Genomic DNA, 21,321 nt, shown 5'->3' with positions numbered 1-21,321 from the left:
CCCCATGTCACACACCCCATGCTTTTCTGAAAATCCCCTGAACTTTAGGTGCCACTTTGGGGGAGCATAAATATCTTCCGCAGGAAGTGGATGGCAGAAAAGATAAGTTCCTTGAAGAGAGATCTTGTCCTTTTGCTCCAACCATGCTTTGAAACACTAGGCAAAATAATTCAAAAGAAAACCAAACTTTTAAAACTAAGCAATGACAATCATTGTCTTAAATTTTACGCCACCCACTAGACAAATTTTGCAAGGACGGTAAGGCTACAGTGACCAGATGCAAAAGAGACCTGTGCACCTTTGCCCCAGTCACTGAAATTCAATTGTCAGATTCTTTCACACTTGCCTGAATGTTTTTGAAGGTAATCGCCCCACTGGATCTTCTTTGATTTTCTCCCTAGTCCCAGGAGGCTCAGGTGCTGAAACAGCTGGCAGAAAAGAGAGAACATGAACGAGAGGTCCTTCAGAAGGCTCTGGAGGAGAACAATAACTTCAGCAAAATGGCAGAGGAGAAACTGATACAGAAAATGGAACAGATCAAAGAAAACCGTGATGCTAACCTAGCTGCTCTTATTGAACGCCTTCAGGAGAAGGTAACCAGCCTGTGATTACCAAAATAAATACGGGTATAGTTTTGAGTCTAGTGTGCATACACAAAGTACAAAAGACACAGTGAGGGACATCCAACTGCACTTCTGGGCATGGCAAGCATGGGGAAATAATGTCTACCACCTACTTTCCGAAGAAGGAATAGAATAGAATCCAGAGGCAAGAAGCCATGCTCATGAACATGCTCCTGTTTATTCCTATCTGCCCTTTCAAAGGCAGCTCCTGATAGCCTGAATATGACTGATAACATTCTAAAGGTGGGGAGATAGTGGGCAATACAAAAGCAGGACCACCTCCCTCTCCCCATCCCGCATCCAGAGTTCATGTCCTGCCTCTGAGTCTGCTGGATGTCGACACAAATGTGGGAATGACTGCAAAATTCAGGCTTGCACACTTTGGATGCACATATGGATAAATTGTGTGCAACCCATTACATCCAACATGCAGTAGGCTCAGAGGGAGAACAAACATACACGAGGCTCCTCCTAAGCAGGTCTTATATATTCAGAGCCTTGTTTGAACTGTGTCAGGGAGTTTTCCTTATTTCTCTGCCCTTTCACAATAGTTAGGGATATGTAATGATTTTACTGTGGTAACTTTTTATCCCCTTTAGAATCATAGAATCATAGAAACATAGAGTTGGAAGGGACCTCCAGGGTTATCTAGTCCAACCCCTGCAGAATGCAGGAAATTCACAACTACCTCCCCCCACCCCACACACACACACCTGTGACCCCTCCATGCCCAGAAGATGGCAAAAAACTCTCCAGGATCCCTGGCCAATCTGGCCTAAGGAAAATTGCTTCCTGGCCCCAAAGTGGTGACTTATCGGCATTACCCTGGACATCTAAGAAAGGGCCATGTGAGCCAAGCACTGATGCAACCCTTCCTGCCCTCCCTCTCATGATCTGCCTAAGTTCACAGAATCAGCATTGCTGTCAGATGGCCATATAGCCTCTGCTTAAAAACCTCCAAAGAGGTTTTTTAATCACCATCCCAAGCTGTTAACTTATCCAAAAACGAGACAAAGAAATCTTTACTTATCGTAGACAGGAAACATGGATTACATGATGTCCCGCTTGGTTAAAGATCAGTCTTAATCCTCTGCTTTCACTACCATGTATGAAACCAAAGGTGGTGGATATTAAAAATTATTTTTGGGAGAAAAGTCAAAAGTTTACTATTTCCTTTTTTTTTTTTTTTTGTTCTCCCCGCCAGGAGAGGCATGCTGCAGAGGTCCGCAGAAACAAGGAGCTCCAGGTGGAACTGTCTGGCTGAGCCCAGCAGTGGAGAGGTGGGATTGCTCCCTGCCACTCCCTAAACTCCCCTGCCTATATTATTACAGATCATGAGATATTAGTATGGGAAATGTATGACATGGTTTAAAAAAAAAGAATCAAGAACTCAATAAAAAAAACAATGCAGTCTTTGCAGAATGGTTTGCTTGATGTTTAAAAAATAAAACTTGGATCTTATTTTGTAAATACTTACATTTTTGTTAAAAAATACAAGTATTGCATTATGCAAGTTATTTCATAATCTTTACATGTCCTGTAACAGGCTTTTGATGTTGTCTACTTCCATTCAGTTGAATTTGTTAGATCTGTTCCTCGGAAGGTCCCTGCAGCAAAATCCATCCCTAGCTGTTTTCATTCCTACTGAACAACCAAGTCAATAGAACGTCTATGGTGCTAGAGTCCAGTGATTGCCTAATTACCTAGAATGCTTTGCGATCGATAACCTTTATTAAGGCAGTACGGAGATTACAGGCATCGTGAAATGATGTAGCGGTCCTGGTAACACACTCCTTGAACATTACGCAATCATAACATGTTTACTATCTCAACAATCTACTATATAACAAATCAGAAACGACAGTGATATCCACAGTGATAATTAACTCTGACTTCAGAAGAAAAAGTCTTCTGATTTTGGAAGATAAATGTCATCGATAAGGAAGTGAGTGGAAGCAATACTGAGCCATTTTAAAAAGGATATTAAACGCAGCATAGAGTGAGTGTATCTGATGCAGGGCGGGGGGAAGTATTATTAAGAGGCTGAATTCCAATCTGATTTTCCTGTTTAAAAATGCACCACTAATATAATCTTTAATTGGAGCCAAGCAGCTCTTAGGCCTAGATGTAGTGATCTCTTTTATCTTAGGCCATAGTCCTGCCTACAGTCGCTGAAATCATTGGGACAACAGGTGCAGTTTTACAGGTAGGATTCCAGTGTTAAGTCGTTCTGTTTTCATCACCATACTAAATGCTACGTGGAACGTATTTCACCAGATTCTATAAACTAGTTGTTAATCCAGCCATATTCTGCACTTCAGTGTTAGTCTGTCCTGCCAGCTTTTAAAAAGATACCCACAAGAAGGAAGAGGGCTGAAGCGGCAGGGTAATTCGCTTGGGCATTCGTACCAAGCATAGCATCACTCAGCAAGCATACATCACTCCTCCCCCGCAGAGAGCTGCCAGTTTAAAATTGTCCCTGACCCTCTTGGAAATTGCTGCCTGCATATTCTATTCTTCATTAGTGCTATTTTTCCTGTATGTCATTGTGTGCAAGCTGTGATTAATAAAGAATTGGGGTTCTGTGAACTGAAAGAAGGACTAGTCTGTAGTCTCATTCTACCCCTTCTTCCAACAATGGGGGTGTCGACATTAAGATAGCAAAAACTATTGGGTCAGGTACTTCTCTCCCAAGCTGATCCTCTAGTTTAACCTTTTCTGTCTTTTCAAGCAGCTCATTGTTAGTAACTTCTCAGATTCAGGATGAACACGCCAATTAAGAGGGGAGAGATTAAAAATGAAAAATAATGTATTAAACTCTATGGACCTGATCTGTATATAATTATGGACAACTAGTAGGGTTGCCAGGTCCCTCTTTGCCATCAGTGGGAGGTTTTTGGGGCAGAGCCTGAGGAGGGCAGGGTTTGGGAAGGGGAGGGACTTCCGTGCCATAGAGTCCAATTGCCAAAGCGGCCATTTTCTCCAGGTGAACTGACCTCTATCGGCTGGAGATCAGTTGTAAAAACAGGAGATCTCCAGCTAGTACCTGGAGGTTGGCAACCCAACAACTAGTCATATGTTTCAATCTGGTGGACCTAAATGTAGATCTATTTGCATAAAAAATACATCCAGCTAAGTCAATAGAGCTTGGATGGCAAATCTGAATCCTGATGAATATTAGCACTGCTAAGACACACAGTTGGTCTCACTTGCTAGATATACTTGTATGAATCAAATGTTTGCAGTCTCATGATAATAGTATTGTAGCCTGCCCCGAAGTGGGAACAGTCTGCAGAGCCTTGACCACTGTATCAGGTGGAAAGTATCTGAAGAAAGACAACTCAACCCCCTCTGAGAAGAGGGGGGAGCCAGAGTTATAATTCTTCTGGTTTGAAGGCTAGGATTGTGGGTAACAGACCAAAACAGCCAGGAACAGGAAACACAAGCCAAACACTAGAAGATGCACCATAATGAAGAAAACACAAAGGTCAGAGCCATGAAATAATTCTTACTATCACTGCCATATTGCTGCTCCTCTTGGTGTGCATTCAAAGAAAGGCTGGAGGGATGACACTCTGTTCTCTATTCCTGCATGTCAGTAGCAGATCCTTCCAAACGTCAGCAAAAAATGGCTGCTAGAGGCTCAATACCCAGCACATGGGGCTGCATGATCATCTGAAGCCCAAACCTATGGATAGAAGATCAGTGCTTTAGATAAAGTTATATGAGCCCTGGTCTCCAATAGATATCCTTCCTTAGTCATCCTGTCTCCATATTGCATACCTTTACCCTTGTGCATACGGCTGTGAAAGGTCCATCACTGTTGCCCAGAATTCTCTGGGCATTTCGTGTCTGGTCCTTTTCTGCATAGGGTTGAACGTGGGGCTGCATGATCATCTGAAGTCCAGACCTATGGACAGAAGATCAGTGCTTTAGATAAAGTTACAAGGACCCTGGTCTCCAATGGATACCCCTCCTTATTATCCTGTCTCCATATTGCATACCTTTACCCTTGTGCATACGGCTGTGAAAGGTCCATCACTGTTGCCCAGAATTCTCTGGGCATTTCGTGTCTGGTCCTATTCTGCACAGGGTTACTTATTATTTTAAATCAATACTGTAAGAATATCAATGGCCTAGACAGTTCCTCCCTCTTGTAATACAAACAATTGACATCAGACTTGAGGAGACCAAACATTAATTTCCCTGAGGTACTTGCTTCTGAGATTTTTGGCAATCAAGGACAAGATTTCCCTTGCAAGACCTCTGGAGGGCAGTAGTAGATGGCTGCTGGGCATCTTTTTTTACATTGGGGGCACCATTGTATGCTGAGATCAAGTAAGTGGGATTGCTCACTTTACCCCAAAGACTGGATTGGGGGGGGGGGTTTGGAATGCTTATCTGCATTTTCTCTTATTTATTTTTGGATTTATTTGTAATTGCAGCAACTTCCTTTTTTAAAAGCCCAAAGATGATTCAAAACAAACCAATCACAAGATTCAACCACTGAAGCAACAGTTGAAGAGATTCCTCCAACTATACCAACCAGGATATTTTTTAAAATAAGTCCTAGCTGAACTATCCTTTTTTGCCACCCACAGAAAGATACACCTGTTGCCTATGTGCCAGCCTTCCTCTGTTCTGCTGTCTCTTGAAAGAGCTTAGCCCAGTCCAGAAGCCAAAACATTCAGACCCCTTCATTCTCACCTTGAGAGTATCCTTGCTCTCCTTACCCCATCCTTTCAACAGAGGGACCAGGCCCCATAAAAGTTAACCAACTAATCTTTCCAGCAATCCTAGATTGGGGCTTTGGGTGAGCGGGGGCCTAAGAGTACTGAGAGAACATTACAGGTCAACATGAAATGGCAAAATCCTAAATTCAAGTCATCTATTCAAGTAATCAATATTATTAAGGGAATTCATTTGTATAATTATTTTATACATTTAAAAGTAAGATCACAAGGGACTTACATTCATCAATGTGCCTTTTCACACATTGCCCAGAACACTAGAATTCGTTAACAATTTCAGGACAATGGACCCCCACCCCCAGGTTGAATAGGGTCACAGGATTCGTATTCTGCTTTTCCCACCTCTCTACATATCTCTTTGTTCTAAGTAAGCTGTTTATGTTTTGCAGTACTTCTGCATCCCAACTCCAACTGTATGTTTGGATAAGTATTCAACCATATGAATGCTACCCAGTGCAGTCTGAAGTGGTTCATTACCAGTTCCGGTTTACCACGTCCTCCACTTCACATTCCAACTTTCAGTAATAAAAGATAGCACTGAGTAGGATTGCCAACCTCCAGGTAGTAGCTGGAGATCTCCCGCTATTACAACTGATCTCCAGGTGATAGAGATCAGTTCACCTGGAGAAAATGGCCACTTTGGCAATTGGACTCTATGGCATTGAAGTCCCTCCCCTCCCTAAACCCAGCCCTCCTCAGGCTCCACCCCAAAAAACTCCCAACCTGGAGCTGGCAACCCTAGCGCTGAGACAGCTTCAGATTACTGAGCATAATAAAAAGAGGGCTGTGTCTCAACGTGAAGAGACCAGTATTACACATTTAAAATCAAACTCTCTTCTCTGGTGTATTTCAGCAACATAAAAAAGAAACTATAATTCAGCACTCCCAAAAGCATGTGAGCACCCAGGCCATCTTGCAGGCTTGTATCCAACAACTGTTTACCACCATTAGAAGAGGGCAGTTTCCCTCAATCTCCCTTCCCACTGCAGAACCTCACATGGTGACCAATGCTGTTTCTTCAGGTCCCCTGAACTCCAGAAGCTGTGTTTGAGAGGCAATGGAAGCAGCAGCAGAAGGGAGAAGTGGGAAAGTTCTGTTCCACAAGCTCACGCTGTTCTTGATGGATGCAAGCCTTCAAATGTGTTTTCTACAGGCAAACATGCAGCAATGCCATTGCAGTGTGCCATAACCATTTGAGCCATTTCTTCACCAGCAGGTGTCTGGCCAAAATAATGTATGTCCAAACTAATGTCCCTTGCACTAAGACTAGCATAAGAATTATTCTTGAACAAGGTCACCTTGGTAAGCTTGGAACACTTACTTCTCTTTCATACGAGACCTTTAACCGACTTTGGCTTCTGAAGGTAAATGGTTTTTGTAAAGGTTTCACATAGGATAACATGCTGTCCTCCCACAGCTAATGAAGCTTTAATCCAGGTTTTCCAAAATCTGTTTTGCTCTGATTTTGTATGTGTTTATGTGTTTTATCCTTCAGGTGTGTGAAATCTTTTTTAAAAAATCTATCTTCAGCAGGTTAAAGAGCCCGTATGAAAGGGACCTTTACCCATAAATTGATATGTTATTGGACTTCAGTATGCCGCTTGACAACATATTATTAAATGGTAGTATCAACATTAACATTATACCAGTATAGCAGTCACAGTTATATGAAGCAAACAGCAACAAAAGTTATCCAGCACCAGGTTGGAAGAGAATGGCATGTTTGAAAAACTGGCAGACACTTGAAGCCAACCTCTCTGTTCCTCTCCAACACCAACTCATGATCTCCTTGGCTAACTGAGAAGCCATTTTCAGTACTGTCAGTTGTACACCAAATTAAGACATCAGGCATACCTAATGGAGAATTTGTACTGGTTGCTCCACAAATACAATCCTCTTTTCAGTTGTTGATCTCTCTTCCCCCCATCACTCACCAACTCTTCTGTTTGATCATCTTCAGGAAACCCATAAAAACTGATTCAACATGAAAAAAATCACTATCCAGAATCATTATGTTATTAGGATTTGTCATTTTATAAAACTATTTCCATGGGGACAATATAATTTCATATTGTATTTGTTTAAACCTGCAACATCTTGGGCCAACACCAGAGGGCAATAAAGGTTTATTAAACATAAAAAGAAAGCACTGAAATATCATCATTCCGTTACGAGAAATTATATATTTTCTTAGAGTAAAAATATTAGTTGTTCTTGTGAGCCTAGAATAATTTCAGCCAAAAGACATTATAAAACAGTTCTGTAGAACTTGCCTAAAGAACTAGAAAGTACGGTATTTACCCAAAAGGCAACTAGAGAGTTGGATCCAGGTTAAATTGGCAATTTCCACTGATCTACCCCTACCACTGCAGACCACCCTCGTTCATTCCTTGGGGTTTCCTATCTCTCAGGAGTAGCATTTCTTAGAGATCAGTGGATTGCAGCAGGAGGGGAGCGGCAGAAAAGTTCCCTTCTGCTAACAGAAAATTTAGTCTGGATCTAGCTTTTTTCCAGGTGTGCCCCCCCCCGGGGGGGGGGGCTGTTCCAAACTCAAACCTGTTGTTTGCTCCCATCTGGGAGAAAGTTATCTTCTCCAAGCTCTCATTGATATAAAGCTATCAGGGGACCCTTGCTTAACAATTAGTGCCCACTGAAGACCATTAACATTCTTAAGTTTAGTTCATTTGACTTGTACCCTGCCCTCCCCTGGCAAGGGCACAGCTTCCAACAATATTAAAAAATACAATATAACATTAACATTATAACATTAAAACATATAGTTTAAAATAATAAATCCTATTCTGATATTGCAAGATGGCGTCTTAGACTACGTGAACACCTCATGTAGGTCAAGCCATCCTCAGTAGATGAAGTTGGTCCAAAGATGACAATAGGCAGACCAACAGGAGCTGAAAAATCACCGGTCCAAAGGTACCAGGGATAGAAGAGAAGGAACAGGAGGGGACAAAGGGAGGGACAAAAAAAGAAAGGGAGGAGGAAGGAGAGGGGGAGGGGGAGGGGAAGCATCAAACTCACAACAATGTAAACATATACAATCTAACACAGAAGTCTTCAGTGCTGCTCACCCCAGTTCATCTGTTCTTCTTCCCTCCCCATAGACATGTTCAAAATCAGATTTGCCATTATACACTGCCTGAACCACTATATCACTCATGCGGTTAAGGCATGACGCTCTGGCGGTAGTGTAATAAAAGGCCCAGTGGAGGACAGAATAAACCTGCCATTCACAGACTCCTCAGAGACCAGGACAACAATGAGACACAGCGCTCCAGCTCATTAAGCTCGTTGTGTTCAGCGCATTCTTGCTGACCTACCTAGTGGGTGGCATGCAGTGGCCCTGCATCATTCTGTCACACAAGAGCAGAACTATTTTGGAAAGCTTCTCTTGTCAAATGAATCCAGTTTGAGGTGGTGGAAGGAGTTCCTAGAAGCCAAGTGACTGCTCAGTCCACATTCATATCCAATATGAATCCTTCTCAGTTAATTCAACTACACTGATAGTCAGTATGAGCTTCTTCCCTTTTCAGATTAGTTGTCAAGCTGGGTTAGATTTCATACATAGACTGAGACCATCCACCGGAAGGAAAGGCATCTGGACAGCCATTCTTGCAGCCAGATGAACGCATGAAGCTTCCTTTATACTGAGTCAATACATTAGTCTGTTAGCATTGTCTGCTTTGACTGGGAAGCAGCTTTTTCTGGTACAGGTATATCAAGTCACCTGCTTTCTGATCTTTTTAATTTGGGATTCCTGGGATCGAACATGATCGAGACCTTCTGCGTGCTGAGCAGATGCTCTACTACTCAGCCAAAATTGTCTCCCTTTAGTAGTTCTGCTTGCTGCCTTACAGCCCCGTTTCCCATGTTGTTATATATTGTCAGATGTACCCCTAGATTAACTTTTCCTCCAAGTTTGCAGGATCTTGGCTAAACATATCATTCCATACTTAATTAAAGAAGATGCCTGTTAAGATACACAACAATGTCATTGGAACAGATTTTTCCCCCCCTAGGTTTATGATTACTCCATTTGCACTGTTTTGCTATAATCAAAAATCTCCAGCTAATTGTTATGCTTCATCTTTCTATTAGAGCCCTTATACTCCCCATTGACATTCATGCTTCCCAAATGATTCTTTTTTTCCTTTTGTCCCATCAATTCTTTTATCAGAATTCTACTTTATCCTACTTTCCCCCCTTAAGTTGTGTCAGGTCTACGTATTCTATCTGTCTTCATGACAGCAATCGTCTTTTCATACTTACCAGGTTTTACAAAAAAGGGGGGAAGAGGAAAAGAGGGGACAGCCATTTCAGCACTTTCTACTAATGTCCTAAATATGAAATTTTCTCACTTTTGAAGATCACTTTTGAAGATCACTTATTTTTATAAGTCTACTTTTTGAAGAACGCAATTGCACAACACTGCGTAACCAATGAAACTATTGTACCAGTAAGGATTACCCATTGTACAAGCTAAAGACTGTGATCCTCGGCAAAAATCAGAACCTGTTCAACAAATCAGTATTTCATTATATGGGCTTGAGCAGTTGCTAGAGATTTTCCTAAAGGGGATTTCCTTTATTTGAAGGCACTTCTGGGTCAAGAGGGTCTTAATGGCCACTTGAGGGGTGCAGACAAACAAACGAAAAGACAGCTGGTCCCCTAAATATTGGTCACTGAGCCTGTGTTTCTGTTTAGCCTTCTATATTGTAAAGTCAGCCCATGCCTAAGAATTTGGATAGGCCTGTTCAGCATAGAAACAGAGAAGCCTCTGGAAATTACACAAGGGAAGAAGTCAACATAAATTACAAGGCAACACTTCATTTTCCCTGCTCAGACATCACTGAAGCACAAGACACTCCTTGAAAACACACTACGCTTACTGCTGGAACCTGTTTAAGTCACACACCAAGAAACTGTATAGGAGCCAGTCTTTGTTGTAAGTGTTTTGTGTCGTTTTTGGAGGGAGGGGAGACCCTGGTCTACTCACAAAGAACTGTAGAATCATGTGGTGACTTTAAAAAAAAAGAAAGAATTTAAGCCGCAAGACTCTCGATTACATAGTAGTTTCTCTTCGGAGTTGGATTATTGTGTTGTTTTTTATACTAAACAGATATGATATGCAATCTTATACATATATACAACCACAGCAAGGTTTTATGGAAGTCGAGACATATGACCAAGTTGGTAGAGCAATCATGTGGACTCCAGCAAGGTAATGAAGTGATAGTGTGATTGCCTTGCCGCACAGCTGCTTTCTAATTCAACTAATCTTTACTGCATTAACCAAATTCTGTTGAGCAATAATACACAAATGTGGGCTGAGTTGCCAACTGGGCATCTGGAAAAGCAATTACCCCTCGTGAATGTTAGCCAAGTAGTGACTTGGAGACACTGCTACACCACATCATAAGTAACATTACCAGGTTATATGTTCTTCTCACTTTCATGGACTGAGCAACAATAGTAAGTCCAACATATTATTTGGATGACAAAAAGACTGTGTTTACTCCTCATAACCCAACAAGTGGTTCAATAATGGGCTGGTTCATCATACCACACCCATGCAAGTGCCTCAGGAGTGCATGAGTTTGCCAGCAGGCATCATTTGTGTAATCTGGCACCTCCATATGGGTTCTATATATACGGCCACAGTAGTTTATACAGTTGCAATGTTATTTTTGCAAGGCACTGAGGTTTCGCATCTTCTATTAGCTGCTTATATAGTCCCATCTGCAGATGCTACTTCCCACCAAGCCTCTACAGAAGCAGGACCTCACAAGAAGCTCCATACACTTCTGAGGGGCACCACAGCAAGTGTTAACTAGCTGCTTTCAAACAACATAGTTTAATGCCTCCAAATAAGTTTAATTTGACTTCACTCACTAATTTGCTTTAATGATCCAGGCCTAAAGGTGACACAACTAATATATAAGGATGGCTGCATGGAAGGCACCAAGGAGAAATGCCTGCATTGTGGCAGCTGCACTCAGATGTTATATTGTCTTTGTTTATTTTAGACATGTAACCCACCACATCCTGAAAGTGCAAGTTAGGGAAACAAAAGCAATACAATCTCAGCACAAGATTATACAAGACCATCATATTAAACTATAACTGAAAGCTCATCCCCTTCTGCTGAGACATGAAAGTACAGACCACCTATTATCTACAAGCCCTAACCTGGATGACCCAAGGTAGCCTGATCTCAGATCTCAGAAGCTAAGCAGGATACTCCCTGATTAGTACTTGGATGGGAGAGCACCACTGAATGCCAGGGTTGTTGTGCAGAGGAAAGCTATGGCAAACCACCTCTGAACTATGACTATCACTACACATTAATGTCTACATGGAAGGGCTTTTCAGGCATGTTTTATATGGTTCTATAAATTGTGTCAGTAGTATATGGCAAAGAAACTGGCAGCGACTTGCTCCCTTTCATACTGGCTCCTTTTCTCACCTTTACTCACATTATCAGAATGAGGGCTAGTCCGTGTGGCCAGTTTCAATATAGATTGTCACCCAGTGAAACAACATAAGGTGCTGTGAGAGGATCAGGAACAGTTCTGTATATGTTCCAACACAGATCACACTGCAGTTCACCATTTTCTAACTCAATTCTAATTTAAAAGGTTTTTCTAAATCATTGCCAAACTACAGCCTATGTACTGAAGCATTCACAAGGTCAGTAACCATATCATACAAGTCAGTTTATGCCAGTTTATGTCAGTTTAACCATTGTTGCCATCTTGTGAAAAAATAAGGTTAGAGATTACCTTTGGGTAGTGACAAATTTGGACTAAGAACCAAAGGAGATGGCATAAGACCAGTGATCACTTGAAAGAAGCAACAGGGGACTTGACAACTCTTTCCTTACTCTGTAGGTTTTTCACATTTCTGGGTCTTAGGTAGAGTTGCCAACCTCCAGGTACTAAGTGGAGATCTCCTGCTATTACAACTGATCTCCAGCCTATAGAGATCAGTTCACTTCGAGAGAATGGCCGCTGTGGCAATTGGACTCTAAGGCATTGAAGTCCCTCACCTCCCCAAACCCCACCCTCCTCAGGCTCCGCCCCAAAAACCTCCTGCTGGTGGTGAAGAGGAACCTGGCAACCCTAGCCTTGGGTGCTCAGTCCTCCCTAGATTGGCAAGATCTACTGGCAAATGAACTATACATGTGCATATATTTCGCTGCCATAGCTCAGCTACAAAGTCTTACTAATGCAGATTTTCAGTATTGCCCTTTTATCTTTATGTTAATTTCTCTGAAGAAGAAACTTTATTTTAGCCTCATAGCTCAAATGACTTGATTTTGTTTCTACATCTCAGGCTCTGCATTCTTAACAAATGCTGATGACCCACTGCACGCAAACACCCATTGATTCGTATTTGCTCTGGATTTTAAGTAATGTTTGTCCAATGCTGTATCTGCTGCAGTACATCAGTATTCTCTGTATTTTTGCTTAAGAACGTTAAGTGGAGACTAAGGCAAGGAAGTCGCAATCATGTCTGCTATTGTTTCTGTCTCCAATGACTTTAGCCTTCTGGCATACATGGTGATATTTTAGTTTGTTCACGCAGTAATTTTTTTTTTTTTTTTTTACAGATTAACATTGTAGTGGACCCTCTTAAATAATACTTTCCATTGTACCTTACCCTCCTCTTCTCCAAATAACGGGTCTCTAAGTCATTTCACATCCCAACAAAGTAGATGCAAACACTTTCTATCTGGAACAATAATAATAAAGGGCAAATTTATGACAGCAGAGATATCATTAAGAAGAAATGGAAAACTCCACTTTTCAGTAAATAAGAAAAGCAGGATTCGGCACGGGACAAATGTTCATGTCCAAGCTGAAATATTTTCTTAATCTTTACATCTTTAATCCTTCCTTAGACATCCCTCATGAAAGTAGTGTAGCCAGCATTGAAAGGACACTCATAACCTGTCTAAGCACAGAGTAAGAGACAAATCAGCTGTCACACTGCACCACACTAACAAGGCTAGGATGAAGAGCCACGCCATGGCTTTCCAGTCCTATAGAAATTAAATAGGAATATTCCAGACTTTTGCCATTATACACGTCTATCATTTCCCACTCTGTGATCTCATATGGTAGCCCAGTATTCCATTGTACCAACTCCGTGTGGACCTGAATATAGCCAGTCTATGAAACTATTTAATGGTCTGTGCAATCCTATGTTGATTTACTCCATTCCAAACCCACTGTCAATAAATTCAGACAAGAGTAACTGTGCATCATGGTGCATATCGTTAGACCTCTTTCCAAAGTTATGCCAACACATATCATGGGACAGCAAGAAACCAGTAAAGTACAATGTGTACGTGCTTGAACAAGCCAAGAAAAATCACTATGGGAGAAATAGGGGACAAGAAGGGAAGGGGCGGGGTGGGGGAGTGGGGAAGCAAGTGGAATGCTTACCTGTTGCTTGAACAAACACAGAAGCATAACAGGCACAACCCACACACACACACCCCACACACACACATCACTGCTAGCAGGATCTGTAGCAAGGTATTCCTTTTTTGGCCTGGTTGCTCAGACCAATAAAACAGGACTAACCTGCAAAGAGGAGGGGGGAAGGCAAGCCATGCCCCCTGGCATACTCAGACCAATTGGTGTTTGGCAATGAGGTTCTGGTTGTTTTACTCAAAGCTCCAACCTGTAGACAGAGCTTACTGGTGGCAGTTGAGCTAAATACAGGAATGGGAAGGAAAGGGGGGAGTCTTACCCAAATATAAGGAGTTGACAGGTCTGCTTCTGCATTGCGTTGGAATGCTCCATGCCACCAGGGCTGGTTCCCTGGCCAAGCCACCCAAGGCATTTCTCAGAGGATGCCAATGATACACCACAAGGGCTCAATTTGATCCTGGCTGAAGGAACGTCAAAAGTGATGGTCATCTAAGGTTGTCAACCTCCAGGTACAAGCTGGAGATCTGCTATTGCAACTGATCTCCAGGCTGTAGAGATTAGTTCATCTGGAGAAAATGGCCGCTTTGGCAATTGGACTCTATGGCATTGAAGTCCCTCCCCTCCTCAGGCTCCACCCCAAAAACCTCCTGCCGGTGGGGAAGAGGGACCTGGCAACCCTACCGTTGTTTGGGTGGCCATTCAGCCTGTTTGGAGCTACAATGAGCCCATTTTTAAATTAATCCCTACCATCCCCCAGGAGGAAAAATGCAGTCTGGAAGTGCTAGCTGGATACAACTGTACCAAAGCTACCTGTTAACAAGATACTGGTTTTTTTAAGCTATACTTATTCTGATGGATTATTATGTACTCTCAAAAGAACCCACAAAAATCCCCATGGCAATCAGCAGCTTCCTGCTCCAAGTCCTTAAACTTTGTCCCACATTTGTGAAGTAGAGGCCTGTGTGGGAAGAACAACTCCTAGTTGCAGGATTGTTTGTTTCGTATATACAAAAAGGGCATTTTCCCCCCCTCTCTCATTCTAAGTCAAAGTCTAATAATCTCAGTAAAGTAATTCATCTGTTTCATGGAGTGTTTTGCTAACTACATACACTTCCCACCAGAAGGGAAGTACCTTTTGAATAAGGACCATTCAGTACTAGTACGGGATTTCCTCTTGTTGTTGATAGCTTCCTCTAAAAAGATGAAGCAATAATGCCCAAAGAAAATTCAAAAGGAGAATCCACAGACAGCGAGGCATCAATGCCAAACAGGGGACATTGTTCGATTTAATTGATGTTTTCCTTACAAAGTAATACAGAGAAAAGCTATTTTTAACAGGTCACAGGAATTCTCAGTAGGCTTACCCTCCCCCATCCATCATACTGTATATGTGCCATTCGCATGAAGTACCTGCACTGAAAGGCTACAGTTCTTTATTTACAAGGGTGTAAATTCCACCCCACTCAATAGGATTTACTTCCAAGTAAACATAGGGCTCTTGGTATGAGAAAAGGGGTGCATTGAAAGCACCTGCTGAATGAGAACCCTGTAGCTATCTCAAAAAGATTGAGCTGCACCTCTGGCAATTTTCTTGGCATTCCCATAATCTTTTTAATACCAAAATGGGAAGTCTCAACAGCAAATAGTAAATAGCGAATCAGTATGTATATAAACTTGTAAGGGGGAACAATTACTTTCTGTCCTGAGCAAACCACTCCCCATCACTGTTGAGGCTCGGTTTGATAATGTCAAATGCGCATAATGAATTTAAACTCAGCAGCAGCACATTTAAATCTCCTTTTGAAAGTATTTTGTTGAAATATGGCAGCTTTGAAGCAGTTGGTGAATGTCAAGGGATCTTGAATTGCTTCCCTGCTGCTTCCTGAATGATTCCATTTTTAATTTGCAATTTGTTTCCATTTCTTCTCTTGTATGCAGGCAACCTGGTTTGTAATTGTAAATATAAAAGGAAGACAGCATAACTGGCACATAATTGCCTATTTCACACAAAATTGTGTGGCAAATAAGTCCTAAACTAGGGTTGCTAACTCTAGGTTAGGTAATTCCTGAAGATCCATGGATAGAGCCTAGGAAGGACAGAGTTTGAGGAAGGGAGGGACCTCAAGCAGGGATGTCATTCCATAAAGACCACCCTCTGAAGCTGTCTTTTACTCCAGGAGAACTAATCCCTGTACTAGAGCCAGCGTGGTGTAGTGGTTAAGAGTGGCAGTTTGGAGCAGTGGACTCTAATCTAGAGAACAGTGTTTGATTCCCCACTCCTCCACATGAGTGGCGGAGGCTAATCTGGTGAACTGGATTTGTTTTCCCACTCCTACACAAGAAGCCAGCTGGGTGACCTTGGGCAAGTTACAGCTCTGTTAGAGCTCTCTCAGCCCCACCTACCTCACAGGGTGTCTGTTGTAGGGAGGGGAAGAGAAGGTGATTGTAAGCGGGTTTGAGTCTCCCTTAAGTGGTATAGAAAGTCGGCATATAAAAACCAACTCTTCTTCTTCTGCTACTCAGGAGATCAGTAGTAATTCCAGGAAAACTCCAGGTAACCATATCCTTGAGAGTATGGTTGGTGGTGATGGATCCCATGATAGAGTAGATGCGGAAACAAGAGTTTGCACCAAGGTGTGTTGCAGAGGCTAATCCCTGGGTATACTATGTATCTCCATTGGGTGGTCTGTTGTTGCTAGTGAGTGCTTCATATTCAAGGGGAGATGGCTGGTATTAAGCAAGAACACCTCCAAGGCCTGCAAGAGAATAGGATCATCTTCCAAGAGAGGCTGTAAACTCTTGTTACTGTTTTACGTATTCTCAACTGACTCGTTTTTAATTAAAGTTCAGTAAAAACAAAGTGTGTAGAGAATCAAACTATTTCACAGGTTATATTATCTATACGATGAGTTACCCAGTATACAATAGACAGCAAATTGTTGTTATTAACAAACATTTGGGCCCAACACAGGCTGGCCCACTGGAATGCATACGCCTATTAAGTATATATGATCATGCTTAGGCCCGTTTGAGAGACAAATTTCTTAATCCTTTTATGATAGTGAGTATGGGGATGCCAGGTAATTTAGTGTGATTTTTTGTGCTCTGTGAACCACTACCATGTTGCTTTTCATATCACATATTACATGAATATGAGTACATATGCATGGGCAGGAAAATGTGCATAGAGTTTATTATTAGGTATCCTTGAGTGGCCCTGACCTGGATGGCCCAGGCCGGCCTGATCACATCAGATTTCAGAAGCTAACCAGGTTCAGGGTTGCCCTCATCACCACCGGCGGGAGATTTTTGGGGCTGGAGCCTGAGGAGGGCGGGGTTTAGGGAGGGGAGGGACTTCAATGCCATAGAGTTCAATTGCCAAAGTGGCCATTTTTCTCCAGGTGAACTGATCTCTATCGGCTGGAGATCAGTTGAATTAGCAGGAGATCTCCTGCTACTACCTGGCAGTTGGCAACCCTAGGTTCGGCCCTGGTTAGCACTTACATGGGAGACCACCAAGGAAGTCTAGGATTGCTTTCCTTCATCAGCCATCTTTCCACGAGAGGTAACTCCTTGTCCAAGTTTGTCCACAAACACATGGAGTTTGCCTTGCCCTCAGAACACTTCTGTGGTGAGGTGAGAAAGCCAACCATGTGGACAGCGTACTATTCACACATAGCAATTCCAGTAGCTGTGAGGACCAGGTGGAAAAATCACTAGTTTCTGTAACCTGCGTGTCTGGGATACAGGGATCAGAAGCACACACACACTGCAATCAAGTTATGCCTTCAGCTCATATGTGTATGTAAAGTGCCATCAAGTCCCAGCTGACTTATGGCGACCTCTTATGGGGTTTTAAAGGTGAGAAACAGAGGTGGTTTGCCAGTGCCTTCCTCTGCATAGCAACCCTGGTATTCCTTGGTGGTCTCCCATCCAAATGCTAACCAGGGCTGACCCTGCTTAGCTTCTGAGATCCGACAAGATTGGGCTATACCATGCTGCCTTCCCTCCCCTTCACCTCATAGTGAGGATCTAATCTTGCCAAGAGCAGGGATTGGAAGAATAATGTCTTTTATAAATGTGGCTGCCCTTGGCGAGAGGAAAAGATAATTAGCCTAGCACAGGGCAGTTGTTGCACCGTAAACACCACTGTTAAAACCCCTGAGTGCCCTCCAGTTCCACAGCTTGCTCCCTTGTAAGGACAATGAGATCAGAGGCAAAAGACATAAAAGGATCACAGCTCATTACACTTCTCCAGCTTTCTAAAGAGCATACATAAGTCCCTTCCCTAATGAGCACTTGTGTAGCCTCTTAGGTAGAGCAGGAATGGCTTTTCTCAGAATGTGTGAGAGGAGGCGAGAAAGCAAAGCATCATTTCCCCAGATACAGGGGCCCAATCCTACAGACCTGAGCACTAATCCTATTAGCTTAATGAATACAAATTGTCCTGGGGCCTGAACAAAAGTCCTTTCAGCCAAGCCTCCCTCCCGCTATAGTCACCAGAAAATGTTAATAGTATCAGGTAGTAATGAGTACTCATCCTTCCCACAACCAGGCCCACAAACTCACACACAGCCTTTGTTAGCAGTAGGCCATAGAGCACATGTCCAGAGAACCTTACTCAGTAATCACTTATAGTCTTTCCTTATATACACTGGTTTAATTACAGTTGGGAAGGTAGTTGCATGGTTGACGAACAGTGTTATGGCTCTAATATTATTTCATATGGCTAAAGAGTTCATTCAAGCCTCTTTAGAACTGAAATCCCTGTAGAGAATCAAGAGTTTTGGTCTGAAATTTACTGTTTTTCACAAGTTTAGACTAACAGCACCATCTGGAAGACCATGAGTACAGCATAAGGATGCATGCATTGTTCTACAAACAGATACCCAGTGTTTGGTGCATGGCTTCCCCAAGGGCTATGCATCAGCTTTCTAGAATTGTTCCCCCATGGAAAACAACTTGTACCATTTTCATATTCACAACTGACCCTAATAGCTGGCTTATTTCACAAATGGAACACAGCAATATGTGTGGTACTCACAAGAGAATGACCTTAAATACCTCTGAGTTGCTGTACTTAAGCTTTTATTCCCCCTTTGATTGAGATATGGCTGGGGGGGGTTTCACCAAGCTATGTGTACAATGGAAAGCCATTATGTTCAATTTCCCAAAGCCTCCGACCATTTATTTTTCTGAAGACTGCCCTAGACAGTCCTTAGGCCCTCTTCAAGGTTCCTGCTTAACAATTGGCTAGAGCCCCACTATGAAGTAATAAAAAGCATACAAAGCCCAGCACTTTTATGCCTCCTGAAGTCAAGTACAAAACATGTGCTGGGTTGCACCTTTTTCATTCCTACAAGAACAGCGCTTTAGCAAACTTTTAAGGCTCAAGGGGATTAAAGATATTATCCCACCTTTTCCATAGCTGCCAATTTGCAGGCCAGAGTACTTTTCAAAATTCAAATTCCAAAAGTAAGACACCCAGAGGAGGGGTGACAACCTTACTGATTCCAGCACATCTCACCTTTCCAAACAACAAAGTTGTCACTTCATTCAAACTACTTCAGAAAGGGATTTAGCATTCACAATCTTGTAAGACTACATGAAGCTGCTTGGCCATCACCCACAGAAGCATCTTGCCCAAAAAAGGGAATGTTGGCCACCGGGCAGTAGTTGGTCAGGTTAATGGGGTCCAGGGATGCCTTCTTCAGGAGGGATCATTTGAGGTTGTCAGAACTACACTGATCCCCAGAGAAGTGTTTATTACCTCCCAGACCTTTTCAACCAACCCAGCCCAACTTGATGCCTAAGGTTTATCAGTATTATTTCCACTCTGATAAGGTGGGGGTTTTTTAAGAGCCCCATGGCGCAGAGTGGTAAGCTGCAGTACTGCAGTCCAAGCTCTGCTCATGACCTGAGTTCGATCCCGAAGGAAGTTGGTTTCAGGTAGCCTGCTCAAGGTCGACTCAGCCTTCCATCCTTCCGAGGTCGGTCAAATGAGTACCCAGCTTTCTAGGGGTAAAGGGAAGATGACTGGGGAAGGCACTGGCAAACCACCCTGTAAACAAAGTCTGCCTAGTAAACGTTGGGATGTGACGTCACCCCATGGGTCAGGAATGACCCAGTGCTTGCACAGGGGACTTTACATTTTTTAAGGTTGTTTTAAAACCTAAATCATGAAAGTGGTTTAGCTTTTTAGGATTCAAACACTCTTACCTCCTGCAGATAATTCAAATAAAGGGATTCCTAATGTTCCGTTTAAAATATGGCTTTCCAAGATACACTTCAGAAAACAGTTTTAGGGGGAAAAAACACAGTAAAACATAGCAAGATGCATTTACTGAAAAGCATTACACTTAAGGCAACACAAAAAAATCTGATAGTCTAAAGCATAACCTTTTGAAAACTACTTTCCCCTCCTGCCTTGTCAGAGAGCTCTGCCATTCAACATTTGTTGTTCTTATTCATTTATTTAGGCACAACACAAATATAGAAGTCCAATTTGGTAGAAGCCATTACGGAACAAGTCTTCAGAAACTAACCCAATATATATATACACGCAATAGACCTTTTCAATCTGAGGAATCCCCTTTATGATACCATGACTGGAAGTACAGGGAAAGGGTTGGTAAGTATTGTCTGCATGATAAGTACGTGTATTAAAATAAGTCCGGAGGCACTCTAAGACTAGTAAATGTATTTGAGATGTCAGAGCCCACTTCTTCAAATGCATAAAGAAATATATGGTACAAATGGGGAACGAGTGCAGGGGGTGGGGAAGCTAGGCTGGAAGGGCTTGCAGTCCTGAAGAGCTGCATTACTACCCAGAACACAAATGGAAACAAGATCCCATCAAAAGAACAAGCATTCTAATCAGAATTTGAGTAGCCCGTTCCCAACTGATTGTGAACTGAGAAAGCAACAGGAATCGGTAACAGTAACCTGCCAGGAGAAACTTTCCATACTGAGCTGGCCGTTTCCATGCTGCATGGAACCCACATTTTGAATTAGTCAGCCTTGAAGCACCCCAAGACTCTTTGTTGCAATGACTGCAACAGCTTGATACAGCTACTTCTGTGAAACTAGTCATTAACAAGGGTCTCATCTGTGTTTGTAGATGGATTTTGTCCATCTATCAATGACTGTGTGTGTGTGTCGGAATTCTGCACAACAAGATCCCAAATTCTATGGTGCAAAAGATATTATAGAAGAGAGACAAATCACACAGATTTAGGCCAGTAAGAATATGTTGAAATGATTTGACTCATTGTTTTACTTTTAAATGTAAAATAAGCCGCTTCTTCCCTTCCAGGTTTTTTTTTCTTTCAGGAAACTCCCCAGCTCAGTTGGATATTTATCCTCCTCTCTGCCCTGAGCTAGTTCCTAAAAAGCACTAAAGAAGACATGTAAGCCATCGAACATTATAGGGTAATAGATGGGGGCAAGAAACATGAATGGAGTGAACTGGGGAGAGCTCTTTGTGCCAAG

At 42.4% G+C, this 21,321-nt stretch overlaps 1 protein-coding gene across 1 annotated transcript in view; it reads left to right on the top strand.

Moving 5' to 3' along the window:
* The window catches only part of STMN2 (stathmin 2), a 40,987-nt gene extending 38,604 nt beyond the window's left edge, over positions 1-2,383 (top strand). Inside the window, exons 4-5 of the mRNA XM_056854516.1 lie at positions 402-593; positions 1,828-2,383. Coding sequence (XP_056710494.1) covers positions 402-593; positions 1,828-1,887 — 252 coding nt within the window. The 3' untranslated portion in view covers positions 1,888-2,383. The remainder of the gene's footprint in view (positions 1-401; positions 594-1,827) is intronic.
* The last annotated feature ends 18,938 nt before the right edge of the window (positions 2,384-21,321 follow it).

Source organism: Euleptes europaea, chromosome 8 (genome assembly GCF_029931775.1).
Source record: "Euleptes europaea isolate rEulEur1 chromosome 8, rEulEur1.hap1, whole genome shotgun sequence".
Taxonomy (NCBI): Eukaryota; Metazoa; Chordata; class Lepidosauria; order Squamata; family Sphaerodactylidae; genus Euleptes; species Euleptes europaea.
The sequence above is the reverse complement of the archived record's forward strand: the minus strand, read 5'-3'. Positions and strand labels throughout refer to the sequence as shown.